This window comes from Candida jiufengensis (assembly GCF_024610255.1).
Source record: "Candida jiufengensis strain CBS 10846 chromosome Unknown scaffold4, whole genome shotgun sequence".
Taxonomy (NCBI): Eukaryota; Fungi; Ascomycota; class Pichiomycetes; order Serinales; family Debaryomycetaceae; genus Lodderomyces; species Lodderomyces jiufengensis.
Window position 1 is genome coordinate 890,508 of NW_026261559.1, and position 20,322 is coordinate 910,829.

The window sequence follows — 20,322 nt, forward strand, 5'->3', positions numbered from 1 at the left end:
CTACATTTAAGGCAATTTCATTGAATAAATGTAGAATTAACATTTCTTTTTTCTTTGCAAATTCCAAAATAAAAACTTTGATTATTCAGTAGTAAACGTTTCTCTTGTAACATGAAAAAATTCAGTTATCCAATAAGTATTATAAAACTCCGAAACGTTTGCAGATTTCGATATACTTTTTTCTGAGTATGTCAATATGTACAAGGTGAAAAATACTTTAATTTGGCAGAAATAGAAACTGAGTTGATAAATTTAATTTTCTTTTTTCGAAAAAAAAAATGATTCTTGTAAATAGCAATTAAAGGAGGGGAGAGAATTTTGTCACAAAAAAAAAATCAATTCCTTTATCAAACTAATCAAAATTCGTAATTCAAAAATTGATAACTAATTATGAATCGATAAAAACATATTGAATAAAGAATATTTTTCATTATTATTATTTGAAATTAAACTCAAAATCAAGGGTACAATTTAAAATAATAAAGTATAATATACTAAATAATAAAATATTTTTATAAGGTCGAAAGTTCAAGGATACATAAAGTATAATATATCTAAACATGACTGTTAATTAGTTTGTTTATTGATATTGTAGTTTTTAATATAATGTAGAATAGAAATAGAAATTAATAATAATATTTAAAACTAAATATTCTTGAAAAATAATTGATCCACAAAAAATATAAATTTTTGATTCTATAAAAAACTCCGTGAAATAATATAAACAAACATCATTTGAAATTTAAATATATTACATCATACGTATGAGGTACAACAATACTAAACTTAAACAATCGAGAATTATAAGCCTATATTTTATATAATAATAATTTCTGTTTTATTGTTTTTCACTGAAAAGGATTGTTCTCAAAAGGATTGTTTCCTAATAAGTCAAATTAATTAAATGTATCTTATCTTTTTTATTGTAAATCTTAAGAAAAATGTCATTAATAAATATCAGTTTACAATAACTTAATTTAATTATACATTTACTTAACTCTAAATATTAAAATTTCTATAATTAGAGTTTAATTGTTAATCATTTTGTTGAATTAAAATGTCAAAAAGTAAAATCATTTATCCGAATAATTAATGTATATATCACCCTTTAGGGATTGATCATCAATATGTTACTCTATAAAACGATCTAAATCTACTACAAAAAAAACTTGAATAAACAAATTGATAATTGAATTCGAGATTAATGAAATTTATTTAACATATTGAATTTTGTTGGTAATTATTTATAATTTTTAATCAAATAAAAATAATTTTAAGTCATTTAATTTAAATTTCAAATAAATTGGAAAATCCAGACATCAGACATTTTTTTCTGTTAACTATGTAAAAAAAGTAGTGTATTTTCTACCAATATTCGTTAAATTAATAAAAAAATTATTTACAAATTTTACTTTTAATAAATTATACATACATTAAATAAAATTTAAAATAATAATATAAATTAAATTTATTATATTATTATATATAATTTTCAAATAATTTTTTATTTGTTGAACAATTTTTTTTGTATTTAGACAACCAAGTTTCCATTTTTATCATTAACTATTACCAAAAACACCTATATATAATTATTCATTCATTATTACATTCCTTTTTAAATTAATTATTCATTCAACTTAGATTATATTATTAAATTATAAACTTCAAATATTTTATTATTATATGTTAAATTTTTTTTTATTTTAACGATTATACATTATTTTTTTTTTTTTTGGTTGTCTTTTTTGACCTAATTTTGGCCAAAACTTTCGGTATATTTATTATAGAAACTTATTAAAATGAATATGCAAAGATCATTATCAATAAATTCAAATTCTTCACCAATACATGAAAATATAACAACTACTACAAATTCAGATTTTACAACAAATATTGCAACACAACCAATACCCAAAAAATCAATACAAATTAGAACAGATAAACCAAGGCCTCATATTTGTGGAGTTTGTACAAGAGCATTTGCAAGATTAGAACATTTGAAAAGACATGAGAGAGCTCATACTAATGAAAAACCATATCAATGTGCAGCTTGTGGAAGGTGTTTTGCAAGAAGAGATTTAGTTTTGAGACATCAACAGAAATTACATACCAACCTACCAAATCTAATGAGAAGAGGTTCATCAAAAGATTTAGATATAAATGAACATATAAATGTTTTACATAACAATACAGAATTGAATGCTCCATTACCAAATGGTATGATATTACCTGAAAAATCCAATGATGACAAAACCAAAAGTGGTACACCTCAATTTAGAACTTCATTATTTGGGGAAGAACAAACAAATCTGCCACAACAACCAACAATGGGTGTTTCACCAATTACATCATCAAATTCCCCAAGACCAAGTGTAACTCAAAGAAATAGTGTAAGCATCACTCAACCAAAAGCAACTCCAATGTCAAGACAAGGTTCTGTCAAAATGAGTCGAAGAAAATCTTCTCAACATCAAATAAAACAAGAATTATCACCAGAATCTGATTCACCGAAAAGGAAAAAAATTGCTCAAAATAATGGTAGTATTTCAACACCTTTGGAGTTTAGTACTATTCCATCACATTTAATCAATAATTTCAGACATGCGTCATATTCAGCAGCTTCTGGGAGTTCATATACCACCACCAAAGATGCTATACAAATTCAAGAAAATAATGTTACATTTACAGATTCAATTCCAACTCATGTAGAATTTGGTACACCACCATTAGCAGCACAAACTGAAGAATATCATAAAATTATGGGGATGAGTGGATTAATGGATTGGGGTAATATAGATTCATTAGATTTAGGTGATGAAGAAAAATTTGCTTTAAGACAAAAATCATTGAAGAATATACATGATTTTTTCACTGATGGGTTAAAAAAAGTAAGTAACAACCAAAATAAAGGTAAAGAATCAATTCAAATGCAACAAACTCAAAGTAGAACCACAATTTTTGAAATTGAAGATTCTGTGGAAACTCAAGAATTTAATCAAAATTCTCAATTTCAACAACCACAACAAGCACATTTACCACCTTCAATAAGCCAAATACAAGCACCGCCGCAACAAATTTTGTCACAACAATTACTGCCCCAATCAAATCAAGGTTCAGTAGCGTCATCTGCTGCAAGTATAGACCCTCAACAATTAAGCAATAAAGCAGCAGCTCCTATCAAAAGATCTAGATCAACTATGGAAAATGGAAATGGTACTCCACAAGGAAGTAATAATGGAACAGGTAGTGATAGTGATTGGATTAAAGACTTGATGGGGCCATCATTAGACATGAACTTAAATTTCAGTGCAAACACAAGTTTTGATGATTTAAAGGGATATTTTCAAAGTAATAATGCCAAAACCAACAAATTAAAAGAAAATTTCCCGAAAAAGCAAGCTCAAGATTTTATGCAACAATTATTGGGGAGTGATGCAAATGGTGAAATAAATTTTGACAATAACATAAATTATTCAATTGAATTTCCAGCAAATTTTTATAACAATGATTCAAGTTTAATTTCAAATGAAACTAGAGAAAAAATGATGTCATTAAGTAATTTGGGTAATCACGAGTTTCCAACTTTAGAAAGTTTGAAATATTATGCACAATTATATGAATTTGGTTTCAATAAGTATTTTTCATTTATTCATTTACCATCACTAAAAAGTTTAAGAGGACAAAATTTTGAAATCATTCCCTTGTTATCAGCAATTGCAGCTATTGGATCATTATATTCCTACAACAATCATGATGCATTATTATTATTTAATCTATCAAAATTTCAAATTCAAAATTTCTTTGAAAAAGAATTGTCTTCTAGTAATTTACAATTTAAAAAAATTCCATTAATGGCTCATCAATGTCTTGTATTACATATCATGATATCTTTATTTTTCAATGAACCTAATATGATTGATATAACATCTAGACAAATCAAGTCAATGATTAGATTGATTCAATCAACTCATTTTAATGAACCTTTGGAGCAAACTATTATTCCTCCACCACCTGTACCGCAAGGAATCACGACTGAAGAAACAAAACAAATTATTCAACATAACTACGACTACTTTATTATGGCACAATCAAGAATTAGAACTTTGCATTTATTTTATGTATTGCAAACATTTAGATCAACAATGACTGGATCACCAGTTTTATTTAGCTCTAGTCAATTGAAAAATGGGTCAGGCTGTATTAATGACAAATTATGGTGGAGTTCAAGTGCAACAAGTTGGTATGCAACAGTTTGTAAAACAAATCCACCAAATTGGTCTATAATTGAATTAAGTAATGGTCAATCTTTTAATTCACTTTCAAATTATTTAAAAAATCCATTTTCTGCACCACACATTCCAATAAAAAACTTGTTAACATTATTGTTAAGTATTCATGAACAATTGGAAAATGAACAAGCTCAACTGAATTATATTTCATGGAATCTTGAAAAAAAATCGAAATTTGAAACTTTAATAAATAATTGGGAAATTCTATTTCATAAAACTCATGGTTCATTGATAATCACTACTGAAAATAGAAATGAAATGATTAGCACCCCTGATTTGAAATTGATTATTCCACTTTGGCATATGGTTAAAATCAAATTACATATAAATTATAATTCAAATGTTGTTTACATGTTACAAAAGAACTATAATTTGATGAATAAAGAATTAGACCTTATGGATTATAAAGAATCTAATTATAATGTATTGAGTAAAAATATTTCATCATGTTGTCAAATTTTAGATGTTTGGGTTCATACCACTGAAATTATAAGTTATGATGTTAGAGAAACTGCTGTTAGAACACCAGTGTTTTTATGTTGTACAATTTTCATTAGCATAATTATCATGGCAACTTATCTTGATTTTATTGAACAACAATGTAATAGAAGAGATATATCGAATCATGAATTATTAGATTGGTTTCAATGTCAACAAATATTATCTAAAATGAATAAAATTTTAACCAATAGTGTTAAGTCAGTTTATTCAGATGTATTAACCAAAGATATGAATGATTTATCTAACCCTATTTCAGAAGATTTAGTTTTGAAACTCATGAAATTAAGTGAAGAAAGATCAATGTATGATGACAATATTGCAAGAGATTTAGATTTAGAATATAATAAAATTCAAGTAATTAAATTAAATAAAGAAATTAATCATCAAATTTTAATGTTTAACTTGTCAAGAAGATGTTATTACCTTGGTATAAGAGTATTAGCTGATGCACCAGTTTGGCCAGCATCAATGGGATTTGCAGAAGCATTACAATTCAGAGCTAGCTATTTAAATCAAAGAGGTACTACTTATTAATGAAATAAATAACGATGTATTATTAATTTAATCACTAAAAACTATATGTACTCTTAATAAAAACCTTGATTTTGTAAATGTGAAATTATTTGATCGATTGTAACATTTAAATCTTTATTCAATTTAAATTCATTACTTGTTGATGAATTACTATTTCCATTAGCATAATTTGAATTAATAATTATTGAGTTATCATTACCAATTAATTTAGCTATTGAATTACCAATTTTTTCACTAGTTGTAGTTAAAATAACACCAGCTCCAGATTTAACTAATTCATTAATTAAAAATTCATCAAATTTGTTTTCATCATCATCTATCTTGGTGATTCTTCTTTCTCCATTAAATTGATTTAATGTACTTTGTAAAGCAAAACTTAAATATTGACCTAATTTATCATTATTTTCTATAATTATAACAAAACCTTGTTTAAATCTTGGTGGATTAGTTTCTCTTAAAATTTTAACTACTTCAGGGTATGAAAACCATTCAGGTATTGAATCACCAGTTCTTAATTTATTTCTTAATTCTGTACCTGATATATTTGCAGTTTTAACTTTATTAGTATCAATTGTATCAATTGGTGCATATCTATCTTCTTCTGGTAAATAAGTAACCATTCTAAATGGAACAATTTTAATTTCTAATTCTTCTTCATAATTTTTTAATAAATCTTGTGCATCATATGGTCCATAAAAATCAACTCCATTAGAATTTTTACCAGGACCTGCATGATCTCTACCAACTATAAAATGATCAACACCATAATTGGTTCTTATAAGGGCATGCCATAAAGCTTCTCTATCACCACCCATTCTCATAGCTAATGGTAATAAAGATAATGAAGCTAAACCTTGAGGAAATTTTTCCAATATAGTTCTATATACTTTAACTCTTGTATGATGATCAATATCACCTGGTTTTGTTAATCCAACAACTGGATGAATTAATATGTGTGAACCTTCACCAATATCTGAAGCTGCTCTAATAGTAAGTTCTCTATGAGCTCTATGCATTGGATTTCTAGTTTGGAAAGCAACAATTTTATCTTGTGACCAACCTTTTTCATTAAATTCATTTCTAAGTTCTAAAGGAGTTTTTCTTAATTCGTTATAATCATAATGTTTTGGATAATTTATACCTTGTAATGAACCACCAATATAATATTCTTTTGCAGTTTCATTTAAATATTTTATAGCAGGATGTTCTGGATCACCTCTAAATACTTTTTCAGCTTCTAATTTTTTATTTGGTTTATAAATAGATTCAATAGTTAATATAGCTAAAGGATTTTCATCTCTTAAATCAATTAATGAAATTTTATCACCAATTTTAACAGAATTAGCAAATTCAGAATCAACATCTAAAGTAATTGGAATTGGCCAAATTAATCCTTTACCATTTGAATTGGTTTTAGATTTTAATCTTAAATTTTCAACAACTTCATTATAGTCATCTTCATTTAAAAATCCATTTAATGGTGAAAACCCACCATTTAATATTAATTCTAAATCACATAATTGTCTTGGTGATAATTTTAAATTTGGAATTGTGGATGATAAATTTAATAAATCTGTTTTGATGGTTTCATCTCTTTTAACTAAATCATTTAATTTACCACCATGAGGTTTTGGAATAGGCATTTTGGAAAAACTTTTGGAGATGAGTATTTGAAGTGAAAAGAAAGTAGTACTAGTAAAAGTGTGTGAAAAAAAAATTTCATTTTAAATGCATTAAACTTGTGGTCAATTATATAGAAATTAAAATAAATTTTCAATTTGCAGCAATTGAAAAATGCACAAAATGTTAAATTATTTTTTATTTTTTTATCACTACACGTGATTCTGTTTGATTCACATAATTTTACGTAATATATTACGTAATAAAGAATTATGTCAATATTGATTTTATAGAATTGGTTGCAAATATAAAAACCCTCCGAAATTATCACATAAATATTATAATGTATATTTTTCTGAAGTATCTGATATATGCTGTTGTCTCTCAATTGGAAAAAAAACCTACACTTTTTCAACCTTTTGTGATATACGTTATTGATATCCTTGGTAGTTATGGAGTTTAACTAATATCGATGAAACAGTGGTGGCACTTTATATAGTCATAGTCAAGAAAAATTTCATTCAAAAAAAATTAGTGGATCTTTGATTTCGTATAATCTACCAATACTCTAGTGTTGTGGTGTTTAAGTATACTTAAACAAGATTAAGGATACTGTTGATTAATATATCAAGTAATTTTAAGTCCCTTGTTGAGCCAAACGAATATATTCAAACTTCTCATTGGTTGCAAGTTATTGATCAACTGTTCTCTAATTCTTTGTCAAAATAAAGGATATAAACTGAATTGTTGACTAACTATAGGTCTATCAGAAAAGAATTCTTAAGTCTCGATTGATAGATCAAGTTTTTTTGCACAATATATTGATTAGCATAAGGAGATTTTGATAGTCTTTTATTAAAAAACCCTGAAAAGAAAAATTTACGAAATTACAAAGATAATAATGTCAAGTGTAAAATTTTCATTTAAATAGAGGGGTATAAAACAAACAAATTAGCTCCCCCAAGTTTCTCGAGAATAATTTCAGACCTTACGTATACTATATTTATAAAAAAATTTCGAGAAATTATCAAGAGATTCATTTTCAAATTTTGACCAAATCAAATTTGGGGGATACCAGAAAAATTGGGGGAAAATATACACTAATACTTTAAAATTTGGTCGAATTTAGTGCTCTCAATTATTTACTTAGTTTTAACTATCACATTTGTGCAATAAAAATACGGTATCTGCAATTATTTAGTCGATTGATTTTCAAACAAAAGTGGGGTTTCGATTGAATGTTATAACTAACTCAAAAAATATTGATTCGTTGAACTTGATCGAGTACAGCTAGAAAATCAATTAAGCGATATCTATTAGCTATGAAATTTGGTAGAATTGAAAAGTTTTAGATACAGATTCAAAGATATCCATTTTTCCATAATAAATAATTTTTTGAATCATGAGTCGGAAATTGCGTTAGCCCGATTTCGCAAAGTGGTATCGGATTATGGTTTAAAGTAAAAACTTTTATTATGCTCACAACTATCAATTAAGTAGACTTGAATAAAAGTCTCAATTAATACTTTGAATTACTAATTCCAAAGATCAATGAAGTCCGAATAATAAGTTATAAATTTTACATCGATTGCTGTTATATTATAACGTTTTTATTTTTTTGATTATAAGACATTGAAAAAATATCCTGTATATAAACCCCTCTTTTACAATTCTTCAATTTATTAAATTAAAGATTCAGATCTTTTACATTGATCTTAAGCTCTGCGGACAAAGTGGAATAAATCAATCAAGTCAAAAGTCAATTCATGAAGTTATTTAACTAGAGCCTAAATGAAAAGTATTGAAATCAAAATTACTAGTAGTTGTTACATACTATTAGTATTATATTATTAATTATTAATAATTTAAATAAACTAAAAAAAATAAAAAAAATTAAAAATAGCAAAATTATTTTGTTGAACATTTTTCTACTTTATTATTTAATAATATTAGTTATAATAATAATAATACATAAAGATCACATAATATATAAATAATTTAATTATTCCTTTTATTTTTAAAGTGAAATTTTTATCTTATAACAAATTTTTTTTTATAATTTCTTCAATTGATATCAATTACTCAATTTAATTAATTAAATATACGAACATGTCAGATTCAAAAGCTCCAGCAGAACCAAAGTATGTAATAATTAGAAAAATTTCATCATTTCCGTGAAGAGAAAAAAAAAGATAGTCCGAAGGCTCCAAAATTTTCATTGATTCATCATATAAGGTATTGGAGTATCATTATATAAAATCAATTGAATCCATCATCACCAATTGAATCAATTGTTCAATTTATTACACATGGGCTTATTTCAAGTATCCTTAATAGCAAATTTAAAATAAAAGGGAAAAAAATTTCAAACGTTGAACCGAAAAAAAAAAAAAAAATTAATAATTTAAAAAAACTAATACCGAATATAATTTTACAATAGAATTTAATATAAATATATTGATAAATCCTTTCTCCACGTTTCAAAATTAATCACCAAATTTAAAAATCAACTTTTACAATGTCAACCAATAGAGCAATATCTAGACTATCTTCCATATCGAATCACTTAAATATGGCAAATACTAACAGTACAATTCCTAGAGGTGATCTCGGTTTAATTGGTTTAGCCGTTATGGGTCAAAATTTGATCCTTAATGCTGCTGATCATGGTTATACAGTTGTTGCTTATAATAGAACAATTTCAAAAGTTGATCATTTTTTAGCTAATGAAGCAAAAGGTAAATCAATTATTGGTGCTCATTCAATAAAAGAATTAGTTGATAATTTAAAAAGACCAAGAAGAATTATGTTATTAGTTAAAGCAGGTGCTGCAGTTGATAATTTTATTGGTCAATTATTACCATATTTAGATAAAGGAGATATTATTATTGATGGTGGTAATTCACATTTCCCAGATTCTAATAGAAGATTTGAAGAATTAAAAGCTAAAGGTATATTATTTGTTGGTTCAGGTGTTTCAGGTGGTGAAGAAGGTGCAAGAACTGGTCCATCATTAATGCCAGGTGGTAATGAAGAAGCTTGGCCATATATTAAAAACATTTTCCAAGATATTGCAGCAAAATCTGATGGTGAACCATGTTGTGATTGGGTTGGTGATGCAGGTGCTGGTCATTATGTTAAAATGGTTCATAATGGTATTGAATATGGTGATATGCAATTAATTTGTGAAGCTTATGATGTTATGAAAAGAGTTGGTAAATTTTCAGATAAAGAAATTGCTGATGTTTTCACTAAATGGAATACTGGTGTATTAGATTCATTTTTAATTGAAATTACAAGAGATATTTTAAAATTTGATGATCCAACTGATGGTCAACCAGTTGTTGAAAAAATCTTGGATACTGCCGGTCAAAAGGGAACAGGTAAATGGACTGCTGTAAATGCTTTAGATTTAGGTGTTCCAGTTACTTTAATTGGTGAAGCTGTTTTTGCAAGATGTCTTTCAGCATTAAAAGCTGAAAGAGTTAAAGCTTCTAAAATTTTAGAAGGTCCAATTGTTGAAAAATCACCAATTGATGAAAAAGATAAACAAAAATTCATTGATGATTTAGAACAAGCTTTATATGCTTCAAAAATTATTTCATATACTCAAGGTTTTATGTTAATGAATCAAGCTGCTAAAGATTATAATTGGAAATTAAATAATGCAGGTATTGCTTTAATGTGGAGAGGTGGTTGTATTATTAGATCAGTTTTCTTAAAAGAAATTACTGCTGCTTATAGAGAAAATCCAAATTTAGATAATTTATTATTTCATCCATTCTTTAAAGATGCTATCACAAAAGCTCAAAATGGTTGGAGATCTGCTGTATCTCATGCTATTACTTGGGGTGTACCAACTCCAGCTTTTTCAACCGCTTTAGCATTTTATGATGGTTTAAGATCAGAAAAATTACCAGCTAATTTATTACAAGCTCAAAGAGATTATTTCGGTGCTCATACTTTCCAAGTTGCTCCAGGTAAAGAAACTAAATTTTTACCAGCTAATCAATGGGTTCATGTTAATTGGACTGGTAAAGGTGGTAATGTTTCAGCTTCTACTTATGATGCTTAAGTTATTTGATAAATAAGTTGATATAATAATATAATTTTTAGTTATATATAAGCTATTAATATAATAAAACAGTATAAATATTTGAAACTAATGTTTTTAACGTAATTGAGGAGTTTTTGGACTTGAATTCTTGTATCTCAACTAAATTAGACAAACACAGTAAATCTCAAAATATTATGTAATTGATACATAATTAAGATTAATTTGGATTATAGAGACGTTTCAAATTACTTCGTTTTTTTGGTTGCAAAATGTTTCCATATTTGGCTATCACAGCTTGTAAAATTTAACGAAATGGGTCTTTGGTAATCTTCTTGCCGTACCGTACGAACTTAAAATTTTCAAATTCATATTAATTGATGAGCAAAAACTCCAAAGACTCACAACTTACGTAAGATATTGATCACAATAGTTGAATTTTCGAGTTATTGTCAACTTGAAAATTACCGAGCGAACAAAAGCGAGAATTGGAGTGCATTTATTGACCCAATTTACAACTACTTCTCATTCTTTAAACACTCATAACTACAAATTCCAAAAAGATGGCAAATTTGGTCTCATACAAATAACATTCACTATTCAAATATAAACATATAAATACCATAATCAATCCGATTTATAAAATAATGAATATTGGTGATTTTTGGAAAAAAAAACAGTCCAATTTAGTCCAAACCACTAATCGGATTTAATGATTAAGCAGAATTCAAGAGCTGTGTATCCCAAATTGGAAGTTTCACTTGGAAAAGATTTATACAAATGAATTCTCAAAGTCCTGATAGAGTAACTTTTAAGTTGTGTATCACTTAATTTTGAATGAAATTTGTAAGGTCACTTTGTTAAAGTTATTAATTTATGGTGATGCACAGATCTTACACGTCTTGGCTAATGGTTCAAATCCATTACGACTCATATACTACTCTGCCCCCTCCAATGTGGGCATATTTTATTTAAAGGAGTTATATGTGTTATATTGTACTAAATTAAATTCATAATTTAAGCTTCTTGATAGTCATGAATGTTTTATGAGCATAAAATGTTTTGAAAAGAAAAAGTGCGTCATGTCTATACCAATTATGTTAATTAGAAGCTCATTTGATAGAGTAATATTGTTGGTTTCCAAAGTGTGGACGAAGAGATAGGCGATTCAAAAAACTTCTTTAATGCTTAACTTTTAGTGTATACATTTGCTTTCAAATATCTAAAGACATACTAAATACCAAATAAAGATTCAATATGGTTATAAATGTCCAAATCAAAATTGCACAAACTGATGTTAAAGTACTATTACTAAAATCTTTATAACCTTTTATTCTATAGATATCATTTGATGAAGATGTAGTTGTTTCTACATTATTTATAATTGGTGATCGATTTGTTGATGACGATATACTTGAATTTCCTGAAATTTCATTAGTTAATTGAGTTACAGAATTTGATCTACTTTTCATTGTACTTTGAGATTTAAAATATGCTCCTGATTCATCTGCCATTAATCTTCTATTTTCTTCATTAAGATTATGATTTTGATGTAATTCATCTTCTTCATCTTCTTCCCAACCTGCACAAGGATGTGAATTTCTTAAATCTTGTAATCTTATAGCTGGTTCACTAACTATAAACTTATTGGGTATATATTCTCCATTTTCATCGTTTGAATCAAATAAAATATCAACTTCTTCATCACCATCTCTAACCAATATTGGAACTCTCATTGTTTTCTTGTTACAAGTAAAATAAATTAATGGAGCACTAACAATTGGTAATAATAAGGATAAAACAACTTGACTTGCATTTAATGTTTTTGCTAATCCTTCTCTGCCCGCAAATGTGACAACAAATAAACATGGTGCAATAGCCAAACCTCTTGTAATTAATCTTCTTGTAATTGGTGGTAAACTCCAAGATAAAAATCCTTCACTAACCATTTGTCCAGCTAATGTACAAACAACTCCAGCACTTTGACCAGAACATAACAATGCTAATGCAAATACAAATCCTGCAGTTGGGGATAAATGTTTTGTTAATAAATGATATATTGTAAATAAATCAGCATTTTGATAATCATCATCATTGTCTGAATCTGAGTCATTACCATCATCATGGTCATCTCTTGAATCATGCATCTTGGGGCTATTTAAGGTAGCACCAGCGACAATTAAAATAGCAGAATTTACAAAAAGTGCAACTGTAAATAATGAAATAACTAATTCGATAATGGTATAACTCATTGTATCTTTGATTGCATGTATTGATGGCCTATAATGATCTTCTTCTTCGTCATCTTCAAGAGTTATATCATCTCCATCTTTTTCAAATTCTGGATTATAAGGTGTTGCTTCTGGTGTTAAATCATTTTCTTCTGGTGATTCATCAGATATTGTAAATTCACTATTTTGAATTGAAATTTCCGATTGATTTTTATCTTTATTCCAAGGTATATAATGGCCATTTTTAATATCAAAATCTTTTAATCTTGATTGAACTAATCCAGATCCTAAATATAATGAATGTGGCATAACTGTAGCTCCTAAAATTGCTAAACTTAAGTATAATCCATTACCTCCTTCTCTTTCTGACATATTTATAACATCTTCATTTGGTAAAAAACCTTTAAAAACTTCTATTACTGAAAAATTAATTGAACTATCATGACTTACTTGATAAAGTTGTATTCCAAAACATACAACTGTTGCTGCCACCAATATGGAAACAAATGATTCAAATATCCGTATAAATAATAACGGACCTTTTGGTCTATATGCAGCTAATACTATTAATACATCAATAACTGTTACTATAACTCCTAAAAATAATGGTATTTTAAATAAAATATTTAATGCTATAGCTGTCCCTACTACTTCAGCTAAATCAGTTGCTATTATTGCAATTTCTGTCATTATATATAATACAAGATTAGTTTTAAATTCAAAATGTTCTTTACAATTTGCTGCTAAATCTAATCCAGTTACAGCTCCTAATTTTGCTGCTAATGTCTGTAGAAAAATAGCTAAACAATTTGATAAAAATATTGAAAATAATAAATTATATTTATAAGCTGAACCTGCTGATACAGCAGTTGAATAATTACCAGGATCTAGAAATGCAACAGATACCATTAAACCAGGTCCTATAAATTTGGAGTATTTTTTTAATTTTGAAAGTATACATCGTATACTGCAAGATCGTATTATATTCGTTATGGATATTGACATGATGTTAGTGATGAAGTTGGATCAATAATGTTTATTTTATGATTGATTAATGATTAAAGTGGTTGTAGTACTAATTTTCGTAATTAAAGTTTTTATTGTCACTTTAATTTTTTTTTAAATACGTTATTTTTATTTTTTCGTGTTTAAATTGAGAAAATAAAATATTAACAAAATTTGAATGTGAAAGTTGTTTTAAAAGTGGATGTAATGAATATATTGAATATGTAATTTTATGATTGTAAAAAATGGTGATCTTTCCTCGAGGATTGTTTATTTGATATGATAAATATTGTGGTAAATAAAAATTAAATAGAAATCAGCCTTGAAATTTATGTGCAACCCAAAGAAAAAAAAAATTATTTTAGATATTTCCGGAAAATTAAGGAATCAAGAACTTTTTTGAAACTAAAGATTTGATCTATGACTTTATATGTTTTATATAACGAGTGTATCGATAAAGGAATAGGTGGTTGAAGTAAATTTTGAAAGAAAAGTGATAAATCAAATGTAATAAAATTTGAATGATATAATATTTTTACAATAGAAAAGAGAAATATGGGGTTGCTCTATATTTCCTATTTTTCCCGGTGAGATGTAAATAAATTCTTAGGTTTCATAAAACGCTCTATATTTTACTCCAATTTTTTATTTAACGCAATGTCGCACTTCTTGAAACAAGTCATTTTCTATCTCGGACTTCTCTTTACCATTCGGAAATTAAATTCCTAAGTATTAAGATGATATATTTTTTGACAGATACCGATTTTAATTATCATATACTAACCAATTAAGAAAACATCTGATTAATTCAGTCGGCTCAGACCACTTACATTACTATCTATTTATATATAATCACTCAACTATGCTTAGAGTGACAACCAAAAACATTTTCAAAAATTCATCAAAATGCTTGACTAAAAAATTCCATAAATCATCAATATATAATGCAGCATCAATTTTTAAAATGCCAGCAATGTCACCAACAATGACAGAAGGTGGAATTGTATCATGGAAAGTTAAACCTGGTGAATCTTTTAATTCAGGTGATGTTTTATTAGAAGTCGAAACTGATAAAGCAAATATAGATGTTGAGGCAGCTGATGATGGGAAATTATGGGAAATCTTGGAAAATGATGGAGCTTCTGGAGTACCTGTTGGAAAACCAATTGCATATTTGGCTGAAGTGGATGATGATTTAAGTACTTTAGAAAAACCAAAAATAGAGGAACAACCAGCACCAAAGAAAGAAGAACCTAAAAAAGAAGAACCTAAAAAAGAAGAACCAAAAGCACCAAAGAAAGAAGCACCACCAAAGAAAGAATCTACAACAAAAGAATCAAAACCAAAAGACTCATCATCAATACTTCAAAAAGCAAACCCAGACCAAAAATTATCACCAGCTGTAGAATTATTATTAGATGAAAATCATATTACAAAAGAAGATGCATTAAATAAAATACAAGCTTCTGGACCTCAAGGTAGATTATTAAAAGGTGACGTATTAGCATATTTGGGATCAATAAAAGTTGACAGTGTAGTAAATATTGCAGAATTCATCAAATCAAGAGAACATTTAGATTTATCAAATATACAAATAGCAAAATCAGAACCAGCAAAGGAACCTTCATCACAAAAACAACAACCACCACAAGAAAAACCAAAACCAACAAATATTGTAAATGTAGAATTAACTTCAATCACCACCAACGATATATCAAAATCAAAATTTAAATATGAATTTGAAAATTCAATAAAATCAGCAATTCAACAAACTTATGCAACAAAATTCCCTCAATTTGCAACATCACCAACAGCATCTACAATTTATGATAATTATGATATTTTTGAAGAAATTATTTCACCACCAGTTACACAAAATAGATTTGAAATATATGATATAAATTATAAATTTTATAATTCTATAAAACCAATCAGAAAAATTGATGAATTTGATGAAATTTTAGGATTTGGATCTAATAAAGAAGAAATAGTTACAGAATTTTCAGAAACTGATTCATCAAATGTTTCAATAACTTTTAAAATTAAATTTAATGAAAAATTACAAGATTCAAAAGAATTTGTTTCATTTTTTGAAGATTCTTTAATATCTCAAATTCCAACTAATAAGTTAAAAATTACAAATTAAGTGTTTGTTGAGAGATAATATAATGAATAGAAGAATACTTAATAATTGTTATCTTGTAATATATATTAATTTTTTAGTATTTTTTTCAACGATGAAGACTTTAATGGTTATATCTATTAATCTACTTTTTATAAAAAACATGTACAAATTTCATCTATGTTTAGCAATATAGCCTTTTAATTTAAAGCTAGAAGACTGATGATTATAAATTTTATTGAATTAGAACATGTATTTCTTAAAATTATAGAATATTTGGTAGCATATATAAAATTTGATTCTTAATATTAATAAAATAAATTTTAATAAAATAAATAATTTACGATTTTTTTTTTTATAATATAATTTTAATTTATTTTAATTTTATTAATTTTTATAATTTTATAATTTATAATTTATAATTCATTAATATCTTTCTTTTTTTATTATTTGATTTTCAATTTAAACTCATCCAACTCAAAATAATGAAGAATGAAGTGAGAGTTACTTAGTAGTTGTTAATTAATTTTGAGATATGCTTAATTTTTTGTAAGGGATGGAGGTTACTTCCACATAAATTTCTCTCTTTAATTTTTTTTTTTTTTCTATAATAATAATAATAAGATTTGTTTATAGTTTATTATTTTTTAACAATACATAATAAAATTTTTTTTTTTTTTTTTTCTTTCTTTAAATAAAAAATTTTTTTTAAACTTAAAATTTATAAAATTAAAATTATAAAATAAATAAATAATATTTTATTTTTAATATTTTTTTTTTTTTTTATATATATTATATTTTTTTTTTATTTATATCAAAAGAATAAAGCAGCACTTTGAATCAAGTTAATCAATCAATCAATTAATCAAATAGAGTTAGGTTATTTAATCGTTCATTTATATTACTAAAGAAGATTTATATATTCATATTTAATTAAAAAAATTTTTAAGGATGTATAATAATATGTATCCTTATTCAGGATACTCAAATATTAATTCAAATCAACAACAACAACCATCATCACAACAACAACAACAATCTCCAAATACTAGTAATAGACAACAACAACAACAACTGCAACTGCAACTGCAACAACAACATTATATGAATACTTCAACAAATCCAACTTCTTATTTTGGTAGAAATTTAACTGGTTCAACATCATCTCAACAATCAAATTCTTCAAATTCTTCAAATTCAAGAGGTGTACCACCTTTAAGTCATTCAAATGTTCAAATTCCTCCTCGCTCAAATTATGGTATTCAATCATTAAGTGGATTAGGAACTCATCCAAGTAGTTATCAATTAGGTCAACATAATCAACTTCATAATCAATTAAATCAACAACAATTAAATAATACAAATTATTATAATCCTTCTTCAAATCATCAATCTCATAATTCAACTCCTCAAATTTTTAATAATCAATTACATAATACAACTACTAATAATGATCATCCTCAACAATTAGATCCAAAACAACTACAAAAATTTACAAGTGGTCAACAACAACAACAACAACAATATCCTCAATTTTATCAACAATTACATCAACAACAACAGCAACAACAACAACAACCAAGTTTTTCGTCGGCTCAGCAACAACCACAACAACAACAACCACAACGTCTTCCTCAACCTACTCAACCACCAAAAGTTTCACCTCAATTACCAAAAGAAAAAAAAATAGAATCTACTAAATCTTCAACTTCAGAAGAAACCACCAAAAAACCAAGAAAACCAAGAGCAACTAAAAAAGAAATGGAAGAAAAAAGAAGATTATTATTAGAAAAAGAAAGAATTAGATTACAACAAGAACAACAACAACAACAACACTCACAATCAAGTGGTAATACTACTACAAAAATTAGTCCAATAGTAAAAGAATCTTCAACAACTGATTCAAATGGTAAAAAAAGAAGAGGCCGTCCAAAAAAATTTATTTTAGATCCATCAACTAATAAAATGATTGATTCAACTCATCCAAATTTTAAACAATTAAATAAAATAATTAGAGATAATAATGTTGGTAATGATTCAACCACCACCACTACCGGACAAGCTCAAGAATTTTATAATACCACTAATTCAACAAATTCAACAAATCCAAAGAATTTAAATCATCCAGCTTCAGTTACAAATGTTAATGATGTTGAATTTCAACAATTATTGAAAAAAAAAGATAGAAGAGGTAGACCTAGAAAATTTCCAGTTGAACAAACTGGTATAACTATAAAAGGTGTTAAAATTAATGGTGGTGTTAAAAAATAAATGACTAAGTTGATACCCTAGTGAATTTAATGAAGTGTTTTATCTATCTATTCCTGAAATTATTTTTTTAATTTTTTATTCAAATAATTGTTATTATTATTAATTTTGATTTTAATTTTTATTTTTATTATTTTTATAATTTTATTTTTATAATTTTTATTTTTATATTTTTTTAATTTTTTTTATTTAGTTGTTTTATATAAATTTTGTTTGTTTGTTTTTAGTTATTTTATATATATAATTAGTATTATTATAATTGTTATAAATCCAATTGTGACGAAACATGTAGTATTCTGTTGTTGACAAAATTTCGTAGACGTAAATTCACTGAAAGATCGACTTTTTTGACAAAGTTTTTTTTTTTTTTTTATTTGATTTTATTATTATAATTTTAATATTTTTATTTTTAGCTAAAGTTTACGAGATTTTATTTTATTTTATTTTTATTTTTAAATTTATTTTTATATTTAAATTAATTTTTATTTTTATTCAAGCATATTATTTAATACCTTTCGTTTGGCTTATTACCTCTTAACTTTACCATCAGATACGAAGCTATTTTTTAGATTTTGGTAAAGAAATATATTGAATCTATGCTAGAATAATGGATCAACTTTGTAAAATAAAAGAAATCAGAAATTTAACAAAATAAAAAAGGAAGATAATAGTAGCACTATGAGTTAAAGAAGTTTTTAAATTTTTTTCTCCTTTGTTACCGATTGGTAGATATTCCCTAACTTGTCTTTATAATTATAATTTCATGCTTGTTCTTATGTTCTTGGATATTGATTGTTTTTAATTTTGACAAAAAATTGGGACAAAAAATGTAAATAACTTGGGTTTCAAAAACTTGTTAGTCCAAACCAACTAAAAAAATATATTTTGTCAGTTATTATGTTCTTAAAATAGATCATTCGTATTGACCTATTAAGCTTGTTAGTAAAAAAGACTATAAACCAGAGAGGATTGTCATTACCTATTTAAATCTTATGAACATTCGAAAATTTACTAAAGTGTTTACGAATTAACTTATATTCAGTTTGGTAACAAAAACACAATTAGAATGCTGTGACATTAAAACGCGCTAGTTAATTGCGAAAAAACATGCTCAAATAACATTTTGTAGCTCAAAGATTCAAATTATGGACTTTTTTTTTTCGCAATCAAATTAGAATGTGAAATCTAAATTAAGACAATATTAAAGTTCAACACAATTCTACGTATAAAGAAGTAGCTCAGCTTTAAAAGTTTTTTTCCAACTCATTTCTTCAAAAGTATTAGCTTGTAAAAATTATTCAGCTAGATTACCTATTTAATTTTTAACTTATGACCATAAGCTTTATTAGCAGAATTATAGGAAATTTAATTTCATTTAACCTGATAAATTATTGTACGCAATTGTGAAACTGCATAACTATTAAGGTTCAATTAGTGGTTGACTTTGTTGGACCTCATACTTGATTTTAACATCTAGACCTTTTTGGTCTACTATATCTTCAAAGATCTCATGAAGCAATTTTTTGATTGAAATTCATTGATCTTTATGTATAATGAGTACAAAGCGTGTCTGTACATTATAAACCGCGACAAATATTTTTCCTGAAACTGGACACAAAAACAGAAATAAAATTGTTGCAAAAATTATCAACAAATATTTTTAACGTTTATTCACATATAAACTATCAACTAATGAGA

At 26.0% G+C, this 20,322-nt stretch overlaps 6 protein-coding genes across 6 annotated transcripts; 4 read left to right on the top strand and 2 right to left on the bottom strand. All coding sequences in view use genetic code 12, as the record gives it.

The window, feature by feature from the left end:
- Positions 1 to 1,805: 1,805 nt before the first annotated feature.
- KGF54_002317 (uncharacterized protein) lies at positions 1,806 to 5,324 on the top strand (the record flags this gene model as incomplete). The annotated part of the gene is made up of 1 exon (XM_051762784.1): positions 1,806 to 5,324. One exon carries the CDS (start codon positions 1,806 to 1,808, stop codon positions 5,322 to 5,324), a length of 3,519 nt encoding a protein of 1,172 aa, XP_051620829.1.
- Positions 5,325 to 5,377: 53 nt separating this feature from the next.
- MET3 (sulfate adenylyltransferase) lies at positions 5,378 to 6,967 on the bottom strand (the record flags this gene model as incomplete). The annotated part of the gene is made up of 1 exon (XM_051762785.1): positions 5,378 to 6,967. One exon carries the CDS (start codon positions 6,965 to 6,967, stop codon positions 5,378 to 5,380), a length of 1,590 nt encoding a protein of 529 aa, XP_051620830.1.
- Positions 6,968 to 9,053: 2,086 nt separating this feature from the next.
- On the top strand, positions 9,054 to 11,019 carry GND1 (phosphogluconate dehydrogenase (decarboxylating); the record flags this gene model as incomplete). The annotated part of the gene is made up of 2 exons (XM_051762786.1): positions 9,054 to 9,085; positions 9,546 to 11,019. The coding sequence occupies 2 exons, from the start codon at positions 9,054 to 9,056 to the stop codon at positions 11,017 to 11,019; spliced, it is 1,506 nt and encodes a 501-aa protein (XP_051620831.1).
- A 1,193-nt stretch (positions 11,020 to 12,212) lies between these two features.
- On the bottom strand, positions 12,213 to 14,234 carry KGF54_002320 (divalent metal ion transporter; the record flags this gene model as incomplete). Its single annotated transcript, XM_051762788.1, has 1 exon — positions 12,213 to 14,234. One exon carries the CDS (start codon positions 14,232 to 14,234, stop codon positions 12,213 to 12,215), a length of 2,022 nt encoding a protein of 673 aa, XP_051620832.1.
- Positions 14,235 to 15,096: 862 nt separating this feature from the next.
- Positions 15,097 to 16,380, top strand: PDX1 (Pdx1p; the record flags this gene model as incomplete). Its single annotated transcript, XM_051762789.1, has 1 exon — positions 15,097 to 16,380. The coding sequence occupies one exon, from the start codon at positions 15,097 to 15,099 to the stop codon at positions 16,378 to 16,380; it is 1,284 nt and encodes a 427-aa protein (XP_051620833.1).
- A 939-nt stretch (positions 16,381 to 17,319) lies between these two features.
- KGF54_002322 (uncharacterized protein) lies at positions 17,320 to 18,627 on the top strand (the record flags this gene model as incomplete). The annotated part of the gene is made up of 1 exon (XM_051762790.1): positions 17,320 to 18,627. The coding sequence occupies one exon, from the start codon at positions 17,320 to 17,322 to the stop codon at positions 18,625 to 18,627; it is 1,308 nt and encodes a 435-aa protein (XP_051620834.1).
- Positions 18,628 to 20,322: the final 1,695 nt, after the last annotated feature.